Below are 25,081 nucleotides of genomic sequence, written 5' to 3'. Positions count from 1 at the left end.
TAAATATATGTTTCAGTTTGATAGATATAGTTTTATATTTAAATATTATTTTGTACACAGTTGTCGAAGCTAATGGACACTGTTTTTTATTATGTACTTATTTGATAGAATATCACTCCATTTACCATTTAAATCAAATTATTAATTTTACTTTTTTGGTTATAGGTCTACCAGAATCTGATGGCATATTTATATTTACGAAATAAAAGATTTTCATATGGCAATTTTATTTGACAACTATCAAATTGGTTGTCAAATTATTTGTCTTTGCAATTGATGAATAATTTTTAGGATTTTGTCTAAAAAATCTTCGAAAATGTCGAAAAAGCCGCTGCGATCACAAGCAAGAGGTGTTGTTTATAATGTGTATAGAAAAACATTCGATGAAGAAGGGTCAAAACACATCACAATTTTCAATTTTGAAGATTTAATTGGTAAATTGGACTTACCCGTTTTGATACTTAAAATAAAAAATATTATAAGTCGGTAACTATAATATTGTTTGTTGATTACAATATAATTTTATGAAAACTTATTACCGTCCAAGTCAATTTTATAATGTGTGTATCTTTAATACTTACGAAAATAAACATAGTTTTATTTTATTTTTTATTTTATTTTATAAAAAATTATTAGTTATCTAGTTTTGATCTGCATTATCATTACATCCATATTTTTACATGGCATAATGATAATGAATATACAAATATAGGTATGTGTAAATAATAATATGTATTACATAGATAAAATTAGTAATATGTATATTATACATGTAAGTATGTACCTACATAATATTAAGTGGATATCTCATTATTAAGTACAGTATTGTTCACTTATGTAATGTGACTAGAGTCTGGCCAGCCAAAGCTGAACCCAGTGTTTTTTGTAGCGGCCACATTAGGGAATGTCATCATGGCGTTTCTGCGTAGTTAGTTGTCAGTTTTGTTGAAAACGGTTCAAATCATTTGCTTTAATAACGTTTAAATCCTGCTATGTTGTGTACCTAATGTACCTATATACTGTGGTCACCTATAAGAATATCAAAAGTATCAAAATGTTTTTTTCCTACTAAAGCCGATGTTACCAGGTCCATGTTTTTTAAATTTGCCGCCCTTTACTGGGTTCAGCTTTGGCTGGCCAGACTCTAATGATGTTGAGGACAAAATAAAAAATAAGCAGTATCAAGATCGTTCAGTCCATTTTCCCTAGGGTTGCACACTCAAAATTTTGATTTCCCAATTTGCCATCAGATTCTGGTTTACCTATAGTTCACCAAAATATATTTTTTATGGCCTGTGCTGTAGTTTAAGAACATCTATGCTAAATAAATGGCAACATTGATATAGAATTGTCAATGTCATTTGTCAAACACTGACTGTCGGCATCGGCAGCAAAAATTTTCAATAAATCCAATTGGAATGAACCTATAATTTATAGTTTTTAATATTAATTTAGCAATAGAAATGCCGTTAACAGCAAGACAAAGAAGTATACATAATAAAAATGGCGCCAAAAGATCAGCTAGTATGAGTAAAGGCAAACGCACGAGAAAATCAAGCGAAGGGTAACCTCCCGAAATATAATCCTTTGTTATTATTGTTTATCCTTAAAGTAAAATAAATAACAAATTTAGATGTAACTTTACACACTCCTAGTGATCCATAACTTATTGATTATATCGAAGTACGAAACAATGAACATTATTTACTTTCATACATATATCTATTTAAACCTTTTAATAATATTATCTCACTTAAACAACCCCTTTTAACAGTTATTTTTCGTTCACCAAACCAAAATATCACTCTAACTTACTAATATGAATAAACTCCAATGTTTTACCATTTCCCTTATAGAGAGTACCTAGTATCAAGTGCGCCAACCGATTTACGTAGCATATCATACCCTGGTGGTGCTGTCGCGTTAGCCCTGTTGCTAACAGCTCGACTCATATCTGCGTATTGGGGACATATAGCAGATTGTGATGAAACATGTAATTATTGGGAGCCGTTGCATTATTTAGGTAAGACTATGAATAACAGAGTCTACATTTGTTTTGTATTGTGTACCTTTCCATCTTCCTACAACTTAGTTTAGAATTTTATTTTAGAACATTATCTACAAAAGGAGCTAAACATAAAATTCTCTCTTTGCAAAATTTTTGATTGTGACACCTCAATAATTATTTTCTGCATTCTACTTTTATCAAATTACTAATTTGATTTATTAATGTTACTTATTTTCAAATTAGAATGAATGAAATCTGCACTTGAACATACAAAGATAAATAATTAATTTCAGTTTTGAGTTACTTAAACCTAAATAATAAAAGATATAATATGGTATATTAAACACTATCAAGTCTATTCTATTTGGTTAAACACTTTTTGAACTGAAAGTGATATAAGCTTTAACCAGATATTGTTTATCTTTATCAAGACACACACAAACTCGCATGCTAAACAACAAAATATTAAACATATTCTAATATGGTGAAATATCAAGTTACACACAACTTATGTTTAAAACAATATAAGTAAGTAATTTCTTATCAATTTCAGTATACGGCAGCGGCCTACAAACATGGGAGTACAGTCCAGTGTACGCCATCCGATCTTACATGCCGCTATGGCTGTTTGCAGTGCCCGCGAAGGTGCTGGCTATCTTCATGGCACCTGTAACTGTGTTCTATACAATTAGAGTCATGCTATCTGCATTAACGGCGTGTGCTGAGCTTATGTTTTATAAGTAAGTACATTTATAATTTTTTGGTGTGGTATTTTGGGAAGTTAAAGTCTATATTAGATGTTATTGGCATTTCGTTAAAATGAAATTACTGAGAGGTAATTACAAAAAATACTTAGACTAAGAATATTTCATTAAGAATTCGTCAAAGTACATTGGCCACTGCACAATAATAAATGTTTAGTTATTAGTAATTAAAGACTAACGCTACCTATTCATTATACATATTATTGTACCGACGTTTTTATTTTCTAAATAATATTTGTGTAAATTGAAACACAAGAAAATAATAAATGTATTAAATGTACCGCATATATATTTTTTTTCATTTCTTATTTAAAACACATCCACTAAATCAAAATTAAAATATGTGTGTGCGAGTGAACAGGTACATTCTAGGGCAGCGCGCTCCATCTTAGGCCACATCTCAGTTTACCATCAGGCGAGATTGTGGCCAAGCGCTCCCCTATTGTATGGTAAAAAAAAATGTTGTGTGGTTTTATGAAACCACGGTAAAAGTGAAGTGTCCCTTCGTCCAGCATACTCACCACAACTCACCATGGAATCCTGATATTTCATGAATGTCAAAAAACTGTTCTGAACTAGTGCTAAATAGTGCCCAAAGGAAAAAAATAGTGCTCTTGTACTTGCGAAGTTATAGCCATAGTTCGATGAGTATGCTGGACGAAGGTTTCGCCCAGCATACTCACCTCCGTCCGGAGAATCTGTATACGCTTCAAACATAATTCATACTTCAAAAAATAGTTCCCAAATAGTGCCAAACGGTGCCCAAAAAGAAAAAACAGTGCTCGAATAACTTCGGAGTTATAGGCTTCGTTCAGTGAGTATGCTGGGCGTAGGTTCTACGCCCAGCATACTCACCTCAGTGCGCGAATATCGAACGAGCTATAGGTATAATTTACGTCTCAAAAAATTGTACTTGAAATAGTGCCCAATATCAGTCCAATTTTTGCTTGACTTTTGACTTAGAAAACCATTAAATTTTAATGTAAACTTCTACATACTAACGTAAAATGGGGTACAGTCGTCGACACATGTTTTTGGACAAAAATATTAAACTTTCTAATTGTAGACTTCATGTTATTGGAAATAATTATGGTATTTTCTCACATGTCAAAAACTTTCGATTAAATGCATTATTATATATTTTATAAATAATAATAAATGAATGAAACTTTAAGCGTAAATGAAGTCTATTACTTCATTGCATTGTGTGTTTGTCTGAATAAAAACAGTCATTTGCAGCCAATAAAATTAATATCTTGAAAAATTGTAAAAAGGAAATTATACAGTTTCTTTTTGTATATATGTTGCAGGCAAAACTTATAACCAGTCAAAACTAGTACTGTGACATAGTTATACAAATTTTGCACGCCTCATAAGCGAAGCGTTGAGGTGGGTACTACTGTCACTTCGCGCAAAACATCTGATTTTTCAAACTTAAAATGTCTTTATGTATCATACATTGCACTTGTAAGATAATACATACACACACATATTAAGAAAAAACATTTTTTTTAACGTTCATGATATTTTTGATGTCATTTTTGTTATTTAAACTAGTTAAAAAACAGTTTAAAAAAGTTCTGTCTTGGACGTCCGTGTGTCTGTATGTGCGGATCCTTTTTCTTGTTAACACGATAGCGACCGAAATACTTTACTAATCGAGTCTTTTTTTTCTCTTACGCTTGAGTATGCTCAGGAATAGAACCCTTTCATTTTTCAGGGTCTGATTCGATGTGGTTTAATTGTTATTAAATAAACAAAAATAATAATTAATAAATATTTATTAAAAAAAAATTATGAGGCGTGCACTTTTGGATTTTCCAAATTATTTAAAACTCTTTCCAATAGTTTCATCAATGAAAGGTTTAGCAATAAAAAACATTTTTAATTACTTACGTTATTTATTACTATTTAAAGGGCCAAAGTAATCAGAATTCTAGTTAACTAGTTCACAGCTTTTGTTAACATTCATAATATAATCAATGTAAATAGAAAAAATTGTAGTTTTAATATTGTATATAATATACATATAAAAAAATGTTTAGCGTCGCGGGCGCCGCGCGTCGTAAGCCCCATACCTATTGACCGTACGTGCATCCATTACTGCCACACTATATTGAACTTTATCACATGAGGAATACAGGTCAATTCCGTAAACGTTGTGGTACCGTCCTTGATCCGGAAAATGATTATTTTGAATAATTTTGTCAGTTGTAATGTAAGCATTAATAACAGCAACTTTATTTTTCATGCATGATTTACTTCATTTGATATCTTAATCCTTCAAGCGCCGTGATCTAGACAAATATATAAAATCATTGTTCCTAGCTACCGGGGTCCCATGCGACGCGCGAAGCCTTAGTCATATTATTATAAAGTATTATTAAAATAATGTGTAATTAATAATATTGCGATTCTAAAGTAAATACTCCCTTACATAGACAATATAACAAAACAAATAATTTACACAAGACAAAAATTGTTAGAAAGAAAGTTAATAATATTGTATTCGACTGTACTCAATGTAATGTATGTAGAAGTTTACAATCAAATTTAATGGTTTTCTAGGTCAAAAGTCAAGCAAAAATTGGACTGATATTGGGCACTATTTCAAGCACAATTTTTTGAGACGTAAATTGTTCCTATAGCTCGTTCGATATTCGCGCACTGAGGTGAGTATGCTGGGCGTAGAACCTACGCCCAGCATACTCACTGAACGAAGCCTGTAACTCCGAAGTTATTCGAGCACTGTTTTTTCTTTTTGGGCACCGTTTGGCACTATTTGGGAACTATTTTTTGAAGTATGAATTATGTTTGAAGCGTATACAGATTCTCCGGACGGAGGTGAGTATGCTGGGCGAAACCTTCGTCCAGCATACTCATCGAACTATGGCTATAACTTCGCAAGTACAAGAGCACTATTTTTTTCCTTTGGGCACTATTTAGCACTATTTCAGAACAGTTTTTTGACATTCATGAAATATCAGGATTCCATGGTAAGTTGTGGTGAGTATGCTGGACGAAGGGACACAAAGTGAAACTGTTCGAACGGTTCCGAACACTGCTTTGTGTAGCGCATGTCGCGTGACGGTCGGCTGCCGAGTAGGTATACCTACTCGGCAGCCGCGATACACGCGACATGCGCTACACAGACCAAAAAGTTTGAGACGATGTAATAAAAGTTTCACTTTAAAAAAAATTAAAATATGTGTATATTCTCCAGAGCCGTTTGCCACGAGTTTGGCGTACACGTGGGCAGAGTATGGCTGTGCCTCACACTCCCCGCGGCAGGTAACTTTGCGTCCTCCGCAGCAATGCTACCCTCCGCTTGGAGTTCAGCTCTCGTGAGCGCTGCGTTGGCCAGCTGGTGGAGGAGACGGTATGCGGCTGCTGTTATGTTCACTGCGGTTACGAGTTTGTTAAGTAAGTCGAAGATATTAAGCTTAAACAAGTTAATATTAACAATGAAATTTTAGAATTTTGATGTTTTCCTGACTCGGAAATTAACTGTTATTTTTACAATCATGGTGCACAAATTCAATTAAATTTCTGCTTCTGTTGTAAATCAATAAGATGTTTTTTTATCAAATTTGTGAAAATCTAGTCAATAGTTTAGTAATGGTAACTTTGTATGATTTTGACTTAGTTTTTCATGCAGAACAACATACAGACATTTGAAAATTTTTGCTCCTCATGTTTTTAATTTGTAAAAAATAATAAGTTATATTCTCACATATAAAATCTAACATTCCAGGCTGGCCGTTCACCGCACTCCTCGGTCTTCCAATCGCAATAGACATGCTCATTCTAAAGAAACAATTCAAAGAGTTCTTCAAGTGGTCTATCATTGCATTACTTGTGATCCTACTACCAACTATAGCAGTGGATTCATGGCATTATGGTCGGTTGGTGGTCGCACCATGGAATATAGTGGCGTATAATATATTCACTGAACATGGCCCTGATTTGTATGGCGTGGAACCGTGGACGTATTATTTTGTGAACGGATTCCTGAATTTTAATGCTGTTTGGGTAAGTGGAACTTGACTATTAAAATTATTGTATGAATAGAACCTTTGAAATTATGAATAAACGGTTGTTTTTGTTAAATTAGGTTTATTTCAACTAAAGACAAATTTTTAAATTACCTCCATTATATTTACAAAATTCAAAAGGTATAAAATGTCTAAAGATGAAACCTTGAAATGTTAATTTTACGGAACTGATTTCTGTTGATTATATTGTCATGAGACTTTTTTAGTATTCCTGCAGTCCAGACTAATTAAATTATTTGCCGTACAAGTAAATTTTTTAATTTAATATTAATATGGTAAAATCTGTTGATAAATTCATGAGGTATATATCATGGCAGGGTTGTTATAAGGCGGGACCAAATGAAACAAGTGATCTATCCAAAACTAGTATTTATTGTGTATTATTTTAAATTCATGGACTCATTCATTTCACCGCCTCCTCGGTACAGTGGTTGACGCGTGAGCGTAACACCGAGGGGTCCTGGGTTCGATTCCCGGTGGAGACGAAGAAAAAAAATGTCTTGGTCTGGTAGGACACAGAAGGCTGATCACCTACTTGTCCCTGAAGAAAATCGATTAGTGAAACAGATGTATAATGCATCTGCCCCTTACCCCACTTGGGGACATGGGACTTCACTTTTTATTTTCACATAGGTGTTGGCGCTATGCTGTCCACTATTGCTCGCCTCATGCCATGTACTAGTCCGCTCCTCAGCTCGGGCCTCATTCTGCACGCCGTACTGGCTCAGCCTGATGCCGCTCGCGCTGTGGCTCGCCGTGTTCATGGCGCAGCCGCACAAGGAGGAGAGGTGCGTGTGTGGGGGTGTGCCGTAGAAAGAGAGATGCGAGTACTGGCTCAGGAGGAGATGTGTGTGTGCGTGTGTGTACTAGCTCAGGAGAGGTGTGTGTGTCTGTGGGAGTGCGTGTATAGACTTTGGCAATAGGTTATATTTGCATATGTTTCATTTGCGCGTGTGTGCATGCATGTGCGCGTGCGTGTGTGCCGGCTCATAATATATGAGTATACATAATATTTGGTATTCGTTATTTTAACTAACAATACCTTTTTGCAGGTTCCTGTACCCAGTCTACAGTATGATAGTACTATCAGGTGCCATATCACTGGATTGCGTCCAAAAGATGACGTTCGCGGTGGGCTCGGAGCTGCTGCGTGTGTACCGGTCGCGGCACTACCTCGCGCACACCACGCCGCTCGTGGTGGCCGTGGTGATGGTGGTGGGGGCTGCTAGTGAGTATTCGTTAGAGAGAAAGAAAAAGAAATACATTTATTGTCATTTAAACATCACGATCTACCACACAATATAACAAATAAGATATTTCTATATTATTAAAGATAAAAGGCCCACTTCAAAGCTTGCTTTCAAGTGTGTCTTGGTCGTCTAGTGTAGAGCTTTTTATTGTTCACGTCTTATTTATATGTTTTTTTAAAATAATATATTAAATAAAAAGACGTGTGGCACTCGGGGACTGCCGCGGTAAAGCTATTGCATGCTATGGCCTTCAAGCCACACCTCCGAGCCCGTCGGAGTGGGGAGCGTGAGGTTTTTTCGTTACGGAATTTCTGGATTCGGTCCCCGCGCTCAAGGCCCGCGACAGAAGCTATGCAATAGCTTAATATTTTTCAGGAAAAATTACAAAAAAAAACTTAAAAGTTTTATTCGTTTCTCCCCCTGGGATTTGTTTTCATGTTCAAACGCAATATATTTCAATAATGAATATTCAATCTGTGTACTAATTCATTAATAAGCTTATTCCATCATCACTCATATTAGCGGCGGCACTAACTCGCGCCCATCGGCCGCTATAGGGGATTCTATTCAGTTTTGATAATATTGTAATCTAATCTAATATCTTAATTACTATTATAAAGGCGAAAGTTTGTATGGATGTATGGATGTATGGATGTTTGTTACTCTTTCACGTAAAAACTACTGAACCGATTACAATGAAATTTAGCACACATATAGAGGGTAACTTGGATTAACACATAGGATAGTTTTTATCCCGGAAATCCCACGGGAACGGGAACTATGCGGGTTTTCCTTTGCAAACGCGGGCGAAGCCGCGGGCGGAAATCTAGTTTGTAATAATTATTGAATCAAGATAATTTTTCAATACGGTTCTCAATTACTGGTTATTCTAGATTAATATTGCATTATTTGTTCCAACATTTAACAAATAATGCAAAACTAATTTAACATTCAACTCCAGGTATATCGCGTATAGCGGCCCTCTACCACCACTACCACGGGCCCATGGCCATCCTGCGCCATCTACCACCAACCGACACCACTACGTACGTGTGCTTTGGTAAAGAGTGGTACAGATCACCATCGAGCTTCCATCTACCACCAAACTATCATATACGCTTTGTGGCCAGTGAGTTTGGTGGACAATTGCCGGCTCCATACAGTGAAGCTAGTAATGGTGAGTTTTGCAAATGTTGGTGCATTGTTCTTAGAATAAAATCGTGTAGTTCGGCAATGAGTGGAAGACATCACTATACATATACAACCAAATTTTGCTCAGTGTATTACACAATCCTACTAATATTATAAATGCGAAAATTGTGAGAATGTATGAAGATTTTTGTTACTCTTTCACGCAAATACTACTGAACCGATTACAATGAAATTTGATATGTAGGTAGCTGAAGACCCAGAATAAGACAGGCTTTTTATCCCGGAAATCTCACCAGAAAGGGAACTATGCGAACAAATTTATTTGCGGATTGTTCTTTGAAAACGCAGGCGATGCCGCTTGCGGAAATCAAGTTAATATTCTTTATGTCCCTTTTTATACCATACTAAAAAAATTATATTAACCTACTTTTTGTTTTCAGCCACCCGTCTTATCCATCCATATTTCAACGATCTAAACAAGGGAAATAATTCGACCTACTTCGAACCGTCTAAATGTAACTACCTCGTCGATTCAGACATTGGACAGGCCACAGAGTTACAACCATTTTATCATACAGACACGAAAAATTGGGAGATTTCTTCCTCCGTTCATATATTGGACGCGTCTAAATCTAATAAGGTCTTCAGAGCTTTTTATGTGCCCGGTCTATCTTATAAGTATGTAGTATACGCGAATTTGTATCTATTGAAGAATATTAGTATTTAATTTTTTATATTCATGTAGTAATTTTTAATTGAACTGTTTTTGGAAGTACAAAGCTGAACGAATGAAACAAAAAATGATTTTTCAGTAATTATAAGTGTGTACTTAGTTATACTATTAATTTATGTCTTTGATATCAATTCATTATTTTTCAAACGAAAGAACTACATTTTTAAACATGAGTATATCTGATACTTTGTATAATAATTTATTAAAAAAAAATTAACATTTAAAACTTCCACAGATAATAAACGTTAGATATAAGTTAATTTAATATGTAATTTAAATATAATATATTAACTGACTGCAATACAGTAATTCTAGTCATAAATAAAACTAAGTTTAGGGCTAGTAGAAAAAGTTTGGTTGTGTTTTATAATGAAAATTGACACATAGGTTATCAAAAGTGCAATAAGATAATTTTATAAGTAATAGATTTTCTTTCATATCTATAATATTTCTTAATTTAAACTGAATATAATATTTAGTTTTATAACATACGAATTCAAATTTCTTATTCTGAAGATGTTATATTGTTTAAATATGTTTATTTACGGTCTTACTTATAAAATGTTACCCATTCGCTATGCAATGGATTAGTTATTGCAATAACCTGTCTTGTTTTTATGATTGACGTTTCATGTGAGCAAGAGCAGGACAAAGCTATATTAGAAAATGGTAGAAATTTATCCATTGTTTAACTTTTTATAAGTAAGGCCGTTTGAGTTTTATGTTCAAACAAACGTTTAAACGAGCTTATCAGGAACTACTGGTTCGAATTGAAAACTGTTTTTGTATTGTATAGTCCCATTATCGAGTAAGACTATATTATATAACATCATGCTATTGGTCGAAACATTCATAAAATGTTACAAAGATGGGGAAAATATTTTTTAAAGCAAAAAAGTTGGTATAGAGTTGATCTCTGTCGAAACAAGAAAACAACAATATGTTTTGTAATAAATATTGTATTTCAAATATATTGTGAGATTTGTAATTAGGTAAATTGCACTTAATTATAATAATTAATATATTATTATTTGTAATAATTCGTTTTACACTTTTGCAAGTAGATTGTAATTTTATTGGGTATTTTTAATAAATTGTAAAAAAATACAATTTTTGTTTTATTTTCAACCCTTTTTTATGTTTATTTGTTAGTTAATATTCTAAATTAATCATATCCTATTTTATTCATAGAACATGAATTTATGTAGTAAGAAAATCTCAAAAATACCTTTAATGGATATCTATACTAATATTATAAAGAGGAAAGGTTTGTAATTATGTAATTATGTATGCATGTATGTATGGTTTTTACGCATAAACTACTGGACCGATTTTGATGAAATTTGGCACAGACAATCTTTAGACCCTTAGAAAGAACCTTTTATTGCGAAATATGTACCACGGGCGAAGCCGGGGCGGACGGCTAGTCAGCTATAAAAAGTATTTTCTTCATTGTTCACCAATCTGTTGAAAATTATAAACGATTGAATGTTTTTTAATAAAAGAATACCATGGCCTACTGGTTGTAAACCATGAAGCAAAAACCCATTATTTTATATAGTATAATTTTAGGGTAAACTAGGTATAGATTAATGTAACGATAATTTTTCACAATTTAATTTTATATTCCATTGTTTAGTATTTTTATTTATTTTACGTAAATTCTCGTGAATTGAAGTAAAATGCGGGAAATAGTACATATTCAAGTTGGGCGATGTGGAAACCAAATTGGTTCAAAGGTCTGTTTATACGTTAATTTTATTTCTATTCAAAACTAGGACAAAAAACAAAAAATACAAATATACAATTAATCAATTACAATTTATCAATTTATTGATACAAATATCATTAAATAATTCTCTCAAATCTGCATTGTAATTAGAATTTGATTTAATAAGTTGCTAATAATGTATCTGACCGCCTCCTTGGTACAGTGGTTGACGCGTGAGCGTAGAACCGAGGGGTCCTGGGTTCGATTCCCGGTGGAGACGAAGAAAAAAAAAATGTCTCGGTCTGGTAGGATACAGAAGGCTGATCACCTACTTGTCCCTAAAGAAAATCGATCAGTGAAACAGATGTATGCATAATGCATCTGCCCCTTACCCCACTACGGGGACACGCACGGGACTTCACTTTAATAATGTATCTTCACTTACAAGCGCTTTATATAGTCAGTTTAATAATGGTATTTTTGTCGTTTCAGTTCTGGGAGGTTATATCAGACGAACATGGTATTGATCCCAATGGCTGTTACTCCGGAGATTCCGACCTTCAATTAGAAAGAATTAACGTCTACTACAATGAAGGTTCTGGCAGTAAATACGTTCCAAGAGCCGTATTAGTCGACCTCGAACCTGGTACTATGGATTCCTTACGAGCTGGCCCTTATGGACAAATATTCCGACCTGATAACATAGTTTACGGCATGACAGGAGCAGGCAATAATTGGGCTAAAGGACACTTCACAGAAGGTGCAGATTTGCTTGAATCTATTCTTGATGTTGTAAGAAAAGATGCTGAAGGCTGCGATTGTCTACAAGGTTTTCAAGTAGTTCACTCTATAGGAGGCGGTACCGGGTCCGGATTGGGGACTTTATTGCTATCCAATTTAAAAGAAGAATATCCAGATAGAATTATAGTTACGTTCTCCGTTGTTCCGAGTCCAAAAGTATCAGATACTGTTGTGGAACCTTATAACGCTACTCTGTCTTTAAATCAATTGATAGAAAATTCTGATCAGTCGTTTTGTATAGACAATGAAGCGTTATACGACATATGTTTCAGAACGCTGCGATTACATACTCCCACGTATGGGGATTTGAATCATTTAGTTTCAGCTACCATGTCTGGTGTGACCACGTGTTTACGATTTCCTGGACAATTAAACGCAGACCTGCGAAAGCTAGCAGTGAATATGGTACCATTTCCGAGACTACACTTTTTCATGCCTGGTTTCGCTCCACTCACGTCGCGTGGTATTCAAAAGTATCGTGCCTTAACTGTTCCAGAGCTAACTCAACAAATGTTTGATGCCAAAAACATGATGGCAGCGTGTGACCCACGACACGGCCGCTACCTCACAGTAGCCGCAGTTTTCAGAGGAAGAATGTCTATGAAGGAAGTCGACGAGCAAATGTGTAATATACAAAATAAAAACAAGGATTATTTCGTCGAATGGATACCGAATAACGTGAAGACGGCTGTGTGTGATATTCCACCACGAGGGCTTAAAATGTCAGCTACTTTTATAGGTAACACGACGGCTATTCAAGAGTTGTTTAAAAGAGTTGCTGAGCAGTTCGCGTCGATGTTTAGACGGAAGGCGTTCCTTCATTGGTATACTGGAGAAGGTATGGATGAGAGCGACTTCACCGAGGCTGATAATAACCTCAGTGATTTGATATCAGAGTATCAACAGTATCAAGATGCGACCATTGATGATCAGGAATTTGAAGAAGAAGAGACTGCACCAAATGGTGATAGTGACGAATAGATTATTTATTATTTATGTTTATTTATTATACTTTTGTTTTTATTCGTAAATTTTTATTGAAATAAAGCTATTTACAGAATATGTTCTTTCATTTTCCTCAAAATCAAGCTTTTATATAGTTAAGTTGTTTTCATGGTTTACATAGAAAACTTTTAATTAATTTATAAATTCATAATTGTCATTAACAATTTAATAGTAAAAAAATAACGATAGTAGGTAATCTGGAAAAGTGTTGTATTGTTACAGTTTACCACATTTTGCAGCATAATTTACCAATAATCTTATGAATGTGTTAGAAACTTTTTGCTCTAGAAAACTCTTTATATCATTTAAAAAGTAGTGTTCAAAATTAGAATTTGTTTTTATTTATTTTTGACAGACACAGATTAGATTCATTCTTTTCGAAAATTCTGTGTGCGATGCACGTGTAATAATAACATTTTTTTAAAGCTTTTTTTATATGATATCAATTTAAGGTTGAAAATTTAATTATATAGATTTAGGCCCAAAATTTCTTGTGATTCAAAATGAGGGAAATCGTCCACATCCAAGCCGGGCAATGTGGAAATCAGATTGGAGCCAAGGTAACGTATGTATTACATATTACATAATATGCAAGGTTTTACATATTTAAAATAAAACCGGCCAAGTGCGAGTCGGGCTCGCGCACAAAGGGTTCCGTAGCAGCAAATATAATAAATTACAGTTAAATCAACCTATCTCAAAAACTATAAGAGATACTTTGATCAAACCAAAAATCGTTGAAAGAGTTAATTAGCATGCATCACCTCTATTTTTTTTAGAATTTTATACCCCGTAGTTATAAAAATAGAGGGGGGGGGACATACTTTTTACGACTTTGAGAGCTGATATCTCAAAAACCGTTCACTTTAAGAAAAATGTTTTTTAGAAAACTTTATATCATTTTAAAAGACCTTTCCATTGATACCCCACACGGGTATGTACATCGAAAAAAAAAATTTCATCCCTCAGTTACATGTATGGGGGGCCCCACCCCCAATTCTTTTTTTTACTATTTAGTGTCATATTTTTGTAGCGGTTCATACAACACATATTCCCATCAAATTTCATCACTGTAGTACTTATAGTTTCCGAGTAAATCGGCTGTGACAGACGGACAGACGGACAGACGGACAGACGGACATGACGAAACTATAAGGATTCCGTTTTTGCCATTTTGGCTACGGAACCCTAAAAAACGGTAAAACGAAATAGACTCCAACCTCTTAAGCAATATGTATAAATTGTTATTTGCTTAGAATGTTCTATCCCCGATGTAAATATAAATTTTGCCTAATTTAAGATTTCTTTTTCAGTTCTGGGAGGTGATTTCCGATGAACATGGTATTGACCCGACTGGTGCTTACCAAGGCGATTCCGATCTGCAGTTAGAGCGCATCAACGTCTACTACAATGAGGCTTCTGGTGGCAAGTATGTGCCACGTGCCGTTCTTGTAGACCTTGAACCCGGTACCATGGATTCCGTCCGCTCTGGACCGTTTGGACAAATATTCCGCCCGGATAACTTCGTATTTGGACAGTCTGGCGCTGGTAATAACTGGGCCAAAGGTCATTACACGGAAGGAGCGGAATTAGTAGATTCTGTCCTTGATGTAGTTCGGAAAGAGGCAGAAGGCTGTGATTGCCTACAAGGTTTCCAGCTAACACATTCGTTGGGTGGCGGCACTGGCTCGGGTATGGGCACGCTATTAATATCAAAGATCAGGGAAGAGTATCCTGATAGAATTATGAACACCTTTTCAGTCGTACCTAGCCCAAAAGTATCAGATACGGTTGTAGAGCCGTATAATGCGACGCTCTCTGTGCATCAATTAGTAGAGAATACGGACGAAACCTATTGCATAGATAACGAGGCTTTGTACGATATATGCTTCCGTACCTTGAAGCTTACAACCCCTACATATGGAGATTTGAACCATTTAGTATCGGCAACAATGTCAGGTGTAACGACCTGTTTAAGATTCCCTGGTCAATTGAATGCAGATTTGAGAAAGCTAGCGGTTAATATGGTGCCATTCCCGAGATTACACTTCTTTATGCCAGGTTTTGCGCCGCTTACGTCGCGCGGAAGTCAGCAATACAGAGCACTGACGGTACCTGAACTAACGCAACAAATGTTTGATGCCAAAAACATGATGGCTGCTTGTGACCCCCGACATGGGCGCTATCTTACCGTCGCTGCCGTGTTCCGCGGACGAATGTCCATGAAGGAAGTGGACGAACAGATGCTTAATATTCAGAATAAAAACAGCAGCTACTTCGTCGAATGGATCCCGAATAACGTCAAAACTGCTGTATGTGATATTCCACCACGAGGGCTCAAGATGTCTGCAACGTTTATAGGAAACACGACAGCTATTCAAGAGCTGTTTAAGAGAATTTCTGAGCAATTTACGGCGATGTTTAGGCGAAAGGCTTTCCTGCATTGGTATACCGGTGAAGGTATGGATGAAATGGAGTTCACGGAGGCAGAAAGCAACATGAATGATTTGGTTTCTGAATACCAGCAATATCAAGATGCTACAGCAGACGACGAAGGGGAGTTTGACGAAGAAGTGGAAGAATAAAACAGTCCTGTCCAATGTTTTGTATATGTCCTTTTGGTGTAACGTCTTAAGTGTAACATAAAATGAAAATGTTTTGAATAAATATTTGTTACTAATTTAATTGGTTATTTTCTTAATATGAAAATAATTAACGTAAGGAACAATGAAGTATGAACCTAATAAATAAATATTTCAGGACAATTTTCACACACTGCTCGATCTGATCCCATACTAAGCTTTCGCTTGTGACGGAAACCAGATGGCTGATAAACATCCTATCCTATCCTATTAGAGCTATTACGCACTGTCGACCAGTCGCTGGCGACTCAGTCGCCGGCGACTGTGACTTACTATAGTTTAGAGCTATTACGCACTGTCGACCAGTCGCCGGCGACTCAGTCGCCGGCGACAGTGACTTACTATAGTTTAAATAGGAGCTTGCGCACTTAGTCGTCAGTCGTCCTGGCGACTCGGCGACTCGCCGCGTTGTGGCGACGCACAGGCGACTGGCGGTCGCCGGCGACCAATAGAAGCACGGCTTCAAATGGGAGCGTTCACACTGCAAGCAACTGTCGTAGCGACTCTTGTAGGGACCGGATTCTGCACGAATGTACTTATAATACTGTCGCTCGGCTTGGTTTCCTGCCCCTAGTTTCTCTGTTTTGGTCGCCGAGAGACTGAGTCGCCGGCGACTGGTCGACAGTGCGTAATAGCTCTTAAATAGGGGCTTGCGCACTTAGTCGTCAGTCGTCCCGGCGACTCGGCGACTCGCCGCGTTGTGGCGACGGCCGACGCACAGGCGACTGGCGGTCGCCGGCGACCAATAGAAGCACGGCTTCAAATGGGAGCGTTCACACTGCAAGCAACTGTCGTAGCGACTTTTGTAGGGACCGGATTCTGCACGAATGTACTTTGAATACTGTCGCTCGGCTTGGTTTCCTGCCCCTAGTTTCTCTGTTTTGGTCGCCGAGAGACTGAGTCGCCGGCGACTGGTCGACAGTGCGTAATAGCTCTTAAGTTTGTGAGGATAGATGTGTATGTTTGTTAGGCTGGTTGCAGAGCTTGACCGACCATGGACATATGTATGGAAATTCATAAAACCCTTCATAGCTAGACCGACCATACGCACGCGTATTGTCATGCGCATTAGAGCTATTACGCACTGTCGACCAGTCGCTGGCGACTCAGTCGCCGGCGACTGTGACTTACTATAGTTTAAATAGGGGCTTGCGCACTTGGTCGTCAGTCGTCCCGGCGACTCGGCGACTCGCCGCGTTGTGGCGACGCACAGGCGACTGGCGGTCGCCGGCGACCAATAGAAGCACGGCTTCAAATGGGAGCGTTCACACTGCAAGCAACTGTCGTAGCGACTCTTGTAGGGACGGGATTCTGCACGAATGTACTTAGAATACTGTCGCTCGGCTTGGTTTCCTGCCCCTAGTTTCTCTGTTTTGGTCGCCGAGAGACTGAGTCGCCGGCGACTGGTCGACAGTGCGTAATAGCTCTTAGTGTCATAGTCATACAATTGTTGATGCGTATCGTCAGGACCACAGAACAATTGTGGTCAGGACCGACGGTACGCACTGACGGTCGGTCAAGCTCTGCAACCAGCCTTACTGTTTCACGCAAATACTACTGAACCGATTACAAAGATATTTAGCACACATATAGAGGGTTACCTTGGATTAACACATAGGATAGGTTTTATCCCAGAAATCCCAAGGGGAACGGGAACTATGCAGGTTTTCTTTGAAAACGCGGGCGAAGCCGCGGGTGGAAAGCTAGTAGGTACATAATTTGCACAGCTTATTTGAGTTTCATGGGCTCTTTCAATTTATGCGTTTCGTATCGGACCGCTGCCGCACGTTTTCCGTGCCGCTAGTTATAACCCGCTGCCGTGCCGTTGCGGTAACAGTCCGTCCAAACGCTTAAAAAGAATTTATACCCAGGTGACCCAGACAGAGCAAACACCTATGTTTATCACACAAATATATTAGCCCTGGGTGGGAATCGAGCCCACAACCTCTGGCTTGGAAGGCAGGGCCACTAGTCATAGTAGTAAAACAGTATCATACTCATGAGGTAAATACGAGTTTGTTGCAAATAAATAAAACTAATACTTAAGTATTTTCAATTATGTAATTCAAATTTCAAACTTTCTGAAATAGGTATACCTTGTGTGTAGGGTTGCCAACACTTCATCATCAAAATATAGTATTTTCCAAAAAAGGTGTAAAAAATATAGTACATTTAAAAAAAATATAGTATTTTATAGGAAAAACAAAAAAATAGACAAATATTTATTTATTTTTATAAAAACTATATTTTTTTGCACTTCTTGCACTGTGTAACAGCTTTTTTAACCGACTTCAAAAAAGGAGGAGGAGGTTATCAATTCGGCCGGTATAATTTTTTTTTATGTATGTACTCCGATTACTCCGAGGTTTCGTAACCGTTTTACGTGATTCTTTTTTTGTTCGATGCGGGATGGTGTCGAATTGGTCCCATAAAAATTTTATTCGGATAGGCCCAGTAGTTTTTATTTTATGAGCATTTTTGTCTGTACTAGATGACTTAATTGAAATGTACCAAGTAACTTCCCGGTAACCGATTGAGCTGAAATTTTGTATACGTATGTAAATTGGATAGCGATGAAAAATTATCATGACAGAGAGCTGATTTGATGATGGAATCGGAAGGTGGCCATAGGAACTTAGTACATAATACATTAACTCAACTTTATCGAGATTGGGCTCGTTTGATTCGTGTTGAAAAATACACTAAAAAAGTATTAAATAAAAATAACTGCGTTAAAAACAACCGACTTCAAAAACGGAAAAGTACAAAATAAAAAGATTTGATATCATTAATTACTACATAATATTATTTAGATGTGCTTTTTATTAAATAGGTTTGACTAAAATACTAAGTGTTTGGCACCGACTTCAAACCTATTTAATAAAAAGCACATCTAAATAATATTATGTAGTAATTAATGATATCAAATCTTTTTTATTTTGTACTTTTCCGTTTTTGAAGTCGGTTGTTTTTAACGCAGTTATTTTTATGTTTAAAATAAAAGTATCAAGCTTTGTCACATTCAATTTTTAAATTAATATAAATCAAAAGCTCATTTTTTATTAATGATACACTACTTCTGTTTCTTTCTTCTCGCCACTGGTATATGCGCAATAGGTTATATGACTTAGCCATATTTTTTTTAATGAAAGATTTGTTTGTAACATTTGTCGGTGTTGAAAATATAGTATTTTTGCGTACTATATATGTTTTCAACAGTATATAGTACGCAGACCCGAAATATAGTATAATACTATATATTATAGTACGGTTGGCAACCCTACTTGTGTGCACTGTTTGTTTCAGTATTAGAATATTTTTAGAACCTAATAATTATTCCATTGAAAAGTTACATTTGGGGTTGCATTTTTTAGAGGACGCAATTTTATTTTTTTGATGTGTAGGGGGGTTCAGTGTGAAGCTATCACCAAGTTTGTGGGGTCGCCACCCTTGTCCCACGGCCGCCATCTTGAAAATAGCGGTTGATATGGTTTTTACGATATATCTCTTTAACTACTTATTTGATAAAAAAAATTGTTAACATTGTTTGTTGCAAATTAAATTCTCTACAACTTTGGTCCTGTAACTTTTTGTCGTAGAACTATAAATAAAAAAGTTATAAGCGAAAATGTTCAGAAATTAGAGATATTTATATTTTTCAATAAAACTTTTTTTTATCATTTTACGAAGAAATGATATCAGACCATTAAGCGCGTCACACTCGGTGAAGATACTATAATATTTTATCTTAAGATACTATTATATTTTATATTACAGTATCTTAACGCATCCGGTATCAGCGTTCGGACCATCATTTTTCTATTTGTCATTGCGTACTAAGACCCCTGTAGAACCGCCATCCTGTTACAAATGACGCGAAAATTTTGTAGATTGTTTTTTGAGGAACAACTTTTATATACAACATTTTTTCATTAAGTAAATAGCTAAGATTTTACAGCGCTCCGAAGTGAGTACTATTTTTCAGTACTCTTAACTATACAGTATACATATATTATGTGTGTACTAATAATAATTTGTCATCAGTAATTGTTTTTAATATTTTTAATAATTAATAATTAATTTTGCAATATTATTAATAATTAATTATTGACTGAACTGACTTGAAGTCGCGCAAAAAAACGCGCTTCCAGCGCGTTTTTTTTACGTCGAAAAGCAGGGCTGAAATGTTCTGCAGTGTGCTTCCATTGTTCTGGAGTCTGGGAAAAGAGCCAATAGCCATTATATGTATAGTTAGGAGTACTGAAAAATAGTACTCACTTCAGAGCGCTGTAAAACCTTAGCTATTGACGTAATGAAAAAATGTTGTATATAAAAGTTGTTCCTCGAAAAACAATCTACAAAAATGGTCTGATATCATTTCTTCGTAAAATGATAAAAAAAAGTTTTATTGAAAAATATAAAAAGCTCTAATTTCTGAACGTTTTCGCTTATAACTTTTTTATTTATAGTTCTACGACAAAAAGTTACTGGACAAAAGTTGTAGAAAATTTAATTTGCAACAAATAATGCTAACAATTTTTTTATCAGATAAATAGTTTAAGAGATATATCGTAAAAACCATTTCAACCGCTATTTTCAAGATGGCGGCCGTGGGACAAGGGTGGCAACCCCACAAACTTGGTTTTAGCTACTCACTGACCCCCCCTACACATCAAAAACATAAAATTGCGTCCTCTAAAAACTGCAAGGTTAGGCCTAAAAATGTAACATTTCAATGGAGTAAATGTGTAATCTAAACTACCAATAATGCACAAAATTATTATGTTCTGTTTTATTTCATAAAATAGGGACAAACACAAAACACCAAATAGTCATTCCAATCCTTCCCCCTCCGCTTCTTCATCGAACTCACCTTCGTCATCCGCCGTCGCATCTTGATACTGTTGGTATTCTGAAATCAAGTCGTTCATGTTGCTCTCCGCTTCTGTGAACTCCATTTCATCCATCCCTTCACCAGTATACCAGTGAAGAAACGCTTTCCGCCTGAACATAGCGACAAACTGCTCTGCCACCCTCTTGAATATCGACTGAATGGCCGTCGTATTGCCAATAAAAGTCGACGACATTTTCAATCCTCTCGGTGGTATATCACAAACTGCTATCTTGCAATTATTCGGTATCCATTCCACGAAGTACGTGCTGTTCTTGTTTTGAATATTCATTATCTGTTCGTCGACCTCTTTCATAGACATTCTACCTCTGAATATTGTAGCCACTGTCAGATATCTACCGTGTCGAGGATCGCACGCAACCATCATGTTCTTGGCGTCAAACATTTGCAATGTCAGTTCAGGGACCGTGAGAGCTCTGTACTGCTGTCCACCTCTCGACGTCAACGGCGCAAACCCAGGTGAGTAGAAGTGGAGACGCGGGAATGGCACCATATTCACAGCCAGTTTCCTCAAGTCCGCATTCAACTGCCCAGGAAACCGCAAGCAAGTGGTGATGCCAGACATTGTAGCGCAAATCAAATGATTTAAGTCACCATACGTGGGTGTGGTGAGTTTTAATGTTCTAAAGCAAATATCATATAGCGCTTCGTTGTCCAAGCTGAACGTGTGGTCTGTATTCTCCACAAGCTGGTTCACAGCGAGCGTAGTGTTATAAGGTTCTACTACACAGTCGGAGACTCGTGCACTCGGGAAGACGGAGAAAGACAGGATGATTCTGTCAGGGTACTCTTCCCTTATTCTATTGATCAATAACGTACCCATGCCAGAGCCGGTTCCACCCCCAAGTGAATGAGATAATTGAAAGCCTTGCATACAATCGCATCCTTCAGCTTCTCGCCTGATTACATCTAAAGCGGATTCTAGAATCTCAACGCCTTCAGTGTAATGTCCTCTTGCCCAATTATTGGCGCCGCCACCTTGCCCGTATACGAAGTTATCCGGTCGGTAGAGACACCCGAAAGGTCCAGAACGAACGGCGTCCATAGTGGATGGCTTCAGATCGATAAGTACGGTTCTTGGTACGTATTTACCGCCCGATGCTTCATTATAGTAAACGTTGATACGCTCCAATTGCAGGTCCGAGTCGCCGTGGTAGCAGCCACTTGGGTCGATACCGTGCTCGTCAGATATCACCTCCCAGAACTGTAAAAATAACAATTTTAATTAAAGGTTTTCATATGAAACAGGACAAATTTCAACGATTCTAATTGCTCTTAATTCCATACCTTTCCACCGATCTGATTCCCGCACGAACCGACTTGAAGGTTAATGATCTCCCTCATCTTGATAATTTATCCAATATTGAGATTCGGCTACTTGTAAATTTCTCAAAAAATTATCAAAATATTGTTATTAAGTTGAATCTTAACATTAACTTAAAGCTAATATAAAAAAATATAAAAAAAATCTCTAGATGATTCACACTGTACGCATCTTACGTTGGATTTCAGATAAATGACTAGAAATATGAAACTGCTCTACACATCGATTTTTCAAATGAGTTCTAGAACAATATTTATTCTTCTTTTAAGCCTGATATAATTATTATTGAAGAATCAACATTATCAAAAAAATAATGATAGTAATATTTTTTACATGTTTAATAAAAATCTCTACATAAATATTATCGTTAAATTCAATAAACATTCATATGAATAATTTAGCAAATTATTATGAAGTCTGTAATGAAAATAATGCCATCTACAAATGCTTTTACAAAGCTTCAAAGTTCCCTAGAACTGAAAAGCTCCTGAAAAACGAACTTCCCTTGAAAACTACGAGATGGCGCCACCACCGGCTCGCTTGTTTTGTTTTCAGCGTTTCTTGTCACAGTGGCCATGGCGCTCGCTCGAAATGTCAGAGAGGTAGCGTTGCATTCAACGATGTGAAATATTAATTAATTCTGTATGATGTAGCCGTGTTTGATGTGTTCCGTGTGCGTGGTGATTACGCGCTTTATGCGCGATGTCAGTGGTCGAAGGAAACGCGAGCGGCGAAAAGAAATCATCACTCTGTGAAGACAGCACGGACAGTGAAAATGAAACGGAGAAAAAGCCTTTGCTGCGACGGATATCAACTAGCAAATGCGTCGGGAGGCTGGTGAGTACCTTCTGCAAAAATGAAAAGCCATTGTTTTGGTTCAGACAGCGAGTATGGGCGTGCCAAGTGACGTTTCGCGGGGCGCGCGGGGGCTACCATGTGCCCGGGACGCGGTTAAGCTACTTATACTATTGTACATATTTCTATAGTTTGTTTTGTTGCCAAACGCTGGTTCCAGCCATTGTAATAATACCTATTATGTCTCTATTAGAACCAAAGCTTACTACTTTATTGAGAATTAAAGCTTCGTGATAGGTAATGTTATTTTATGATAGTAGTATAGGTATATAATGTATGTGGGGTGATTAAGGGTTAACGAACCCTTTCAGTGTAATACAGGGCTATGCACTGCACGCTCTATTTAATGTAATTGTTATTTGAAACGAATTAAACAAGCAATTGCACTAATGCACGGTGTTGTTTTGCATTTGCATACAATTTGTAATCGTTTTTCAAACTGCGAATTAAGTAATAAAGTCGATTTTTGTTGCTTAATCAATTTAATATATCATTTTGAATTAAAAGAAATGAATTCTGGAGATGATAATAAGTTTAACTCATAATAATGTATCACACAATTACCAAAATGTATGAAAAATTATCATTCTGTTTTTCCGTAATTAAAAAAAAATTATATTATCAAATAGGTACCTGGTAAATATCTCCGTATGTTTGTATAGAGACATACGAGTATATTCACTTGATATTATAATATATAATTATATTCAATTGATATTGACAGTCTAAGAAGCTCTCTCTCATAAAATTTCATAGACATAAAGCAAAAGACCGTGATTTAATCTTTACATCTGAAATGGATATGCAACTGAAAAGCTGTAGAGATATTCGATTTTCTAGTAAGCAAAAAAATTATAAACAGAATTTGTTGAAATGTTGGTACTTACACAGCTAGAGTTCGACCTGAAAAAAAAATAAACTTAACTATCTATAATCACAGAATACTAATTAATAGTCTATAATTCAACCACCCAAGCCGCGACTCAAGGCCGTTCGTTTATAAATATTTATTACATTATTACAATAACTAGATGACTCGTGTCACCTGTTATTTATTATTTATGTTTCTCAGCGTTTAAAACTTCCGTGGACTACGACAAACATTTAAAAACTTAAATCAGATAAATTGGCCCAGTCGTTCTCGAGATTTAGTGGGACTAACGAACAGCAATTGATTTTTATGTAGACATAGATTTTATCAACTTTAAAAAAGAGAAGGTTTTAAATTGTACTCTTTTTCGTGGGTTTGTTGTGAACTTTTGACATGGTGAACCGATTTTGATGATTATTTTCTTATTGTAAGCTAGTGCCTTCCTAGTCTAATTTTGACTTTATCCAGTATTGACCATTCAAATTTTAGTTTTATATTTTACTAGCTTTCCGCCTGCGGCTTCGCCCGCGTTTTCAAAAAAAAACCCGCATAGTTCCCGTTCCCGTGGGATTTCCGGGATAAAACCTAGCCTATGTCACTCAGAAATGATGTAGCTTTCCAACAGTGAAAGAATTTTTCAAATCTGCCAAGTAGTTTCGGAGCCTATTCAATTCATACAAACAAACAAACAAACAAAAAATCAAACCTTTCCTCTTTATAATATTTGTATAGAAAAAAAATATTTCAACAATAACAACAAAGTTGACAATGCCGCGATATCAACTAGTGCAACAAAATGTATTTTTAAGTATGGTCATGGTTGACGCGTGAGCGTAGAACCGAGGGGTCCTGGGTTCGATTCCCGGTGGAGACGAAGAAAAAAAAATGTCTCGGTCTTGCAGGACACAGAAGGCTGATCACCTACTTGTCCCTAAAGAAAATCGATCAGTGAAACAGATGTATAATGCATCTGCCCCTTACCCCACTAGGGGACATGG

At 36.4% G+C, this 25,081-nt stretch overlaps 5 protein-coding genes and 1 long non-coding RNA gene across 7 annotated transcripts in view; 5 read left to right on the top strand and 1 right to left on the bottom strand.

Annotated features, from left to right (window-relative positions):
- The first annotated feature begins 1,370 nt into the window (after nt 1-1,370).
- On the top strand, nt 1,371-11,057 carry Alg9 (alpha-1,2-mannosyltransferase Alg9). 2 transcript variants are annotated; one of them, XR_016318379.1, is made up of 10 exons: nt 1,371-1,564; nt 1,857-2,023; nt 2,562-2,748; nt 5,996-6,195; nt 6,527-6,804; nt 7,461-7,615; nt 7,880-8,055; nt 9,039-9,254; nt 9,670-10,318; nt 10,350-11,057. XR_016318379.1 is itself a non-coding variant. In XM_089714864.1 (9 exons), exons 1-9 carry the CDS (start codon nt 1,464-1,466, stop codon nt 9,954-9,956), a joined length of 1,767 nt encoding a protein of 588 aa, XP_089570990.1. In that variant the 5' UTR covers nt 1,371-1,463; the 3' UTR covers nt 9,957-11,057. The 2 variants fall into 2 exon arrangements, 1 of the variants encoding a protein (XP_089570990.1); XM_089714864.1 differs by having other exon boundaries at nt 9,670-11,057.
- Nucleotides 11,058-11,644: 587 nt separating this feature from the next.
- LOC149490060 (tubulin beta chain-like) lies at nt 11,645-13,455 on the top strand. Its single transcript, XM_089714909.1, has 2 exons — nt 11,645-11,701; nt 12,166-13,455. The coding sequence occupies exons 1-2, from the start codon at nt 11,645-11,647 to the stop codon at nt 13,453-13,455; spliced, it is 1,347 nt and encodes a 448-aa protein (XP_089571035.1).
- A 527-nt stretch (nt 13,456-13,982) lies between these two features.
- On the top strand, nt 13,983-16,064 carry LOC149490059 (tubulin beta-4B chain). Its single transcript, XM_089715001.1, has 2 exons — nt 13,983-14,039; nt 14,793-16,064. Exons 1-2 carry the CDS (start codon nt 13,983-13,985, stop codon nt 16,062-16,064), a joined length of 1,329 nt encoding a protein of 442 aa, XP_089571127.1.
- Nucleotides 16,065-16,763: 699 nt separating this feature from the next.
- Nucleotides 16,764-25,081, top strand: part of LOC149490056 (uncharacterized) — a 171,811-nt gene continuing 163,493 nt past the window's right edge. The window contains exons 1-2 of the long non-coding RNA XR_016318389.1: nt 16,764-16,824; nt 17,194-17,553. This is a non-coding gene — a long non-coding RNA (uncharacterized LOC149490056). The remainder of the gene's footprint in view (nt 16,825-17,193; nt 17,554-25,081) is intronic.
- On the bottom strand, nt 20,954-22,377 carry LOC149490058 (tubulin beta-4B chain-like). Its single transcript, XM_089715000.1, has 2 exons — nt 22,321-22,377; nt 20,954-22,237 (listed from the first exon to the last, which is right to left on the bottom strand). Exons 1-2 carry the CDS (start codon nt 22,375-22,377, stop codon nt 20,954-20,956), a joined length of 1,341 nt encoding a protein of 446 aa, XP_089571126.1.
- LOC149490057 (diacylglycerol kinase eta) overlaps nt 23,030-25,081 on the top strand; it is a 161,720-nt gene continuing 159,668 nt past the window's right edge. Inside the window, exon 1 of the mRNA XM_089715045.1 lies at nt 23,030-23,194. Coding sequence (XP_089571171.1) covers nt 23,060-23,194 — 135 coding nt within the window. The 5' untranslated portion in view covers nt 23,030-23,059. The remainder of the gene's footprint in view (nt 23,195-25,081) is intronic.

The sequence above is a fragment of the Colias philodice genome, chromosome 3 (assembly GCF_061535455.1).
Source record: "Colias philodice isolate Cphi_HAF_F1 chromosome 3, ilColPhil1 Martin Lab GWU primary, whole genome shotgun sequence".
NCBI lineage: Eukaryota > Metazoa > Arthropoda > Insecta > Lepidoptera > Pieridae > Colias > Colias philodice.
The sequence above is the reverse complement of the archived record's forward strand: the minus strand, read 5'-3'. Positions and strand labels throughout refer to the sequence as shown.

Excerpts from the sequence above, each read along its gene's own strand:
- LOC149490059 (XM_089715001.1), top strand. The coding sequence starts at position 13,983 with ATGAGGGAAATCGTCCACATCCAAGCCGGGCAATGTGGAAATCAGATT. Across the intron at positions 14,040-14,792 it reads GAAATCAGATTGGAGCCAAG|TTCTGGGAGGTGATTTCCGA; the intron begins GTAACGTATGTA and ends TTTCTTTTTCAG.
- Alg9 (XM_089714864.1), top strand. The coding sequence starts at position 1,464 with ATGCCGTTAACAGCAAGACAAAGAAGTATACATAATAAAAATGGCGCC. Across the intron at positions 1,565-1,856 it reads ACGAGAAAATCAAGCGAAGG|AGAGTACCTAGTATCAAGTG; the intron begins GTAACCTCCCGA and ends TTTCCCTTATAG. Across the intron at positions 7,616-7,879 it reads CAGCCGCACAAGGAGGAGAG|GTTCCTGTACCCAGTCTACA; the intron begins GTGCGTGTGTGG and ends ACCTTTTTGCAG.
- LOC149490060 (XM_089714909.1), top strand. The coding sequence starts at position 11,645 with ATGCGGGAAATAGTACATATTCAAGTTGGGCGATGTGGAAACCAAATT. Across the intron at positions 11,702-12,165 it reads GAAACCAAATTGGTTCAAAG|TTCTGGGAGGTTATATCAGA; the intron begins GTCTGTTTATAC and ends TTGTCGTTTCAG.
- LOC149490058 (XM_089715000.1), bottom strand. The coding sequence starts at position 22,377 with ATGAGGGAGATCATTAACCTTCAAGTCGGTTCGTGCGGGAATCAGATC. Across the intron at positions 22,238-22,320 it reads GGAATCAGATCGGTGGAAAG|TTCTGGGAGGTGATATCTGA; the intron begins GTATGGAATTAA and ends TTATTTTTACAG.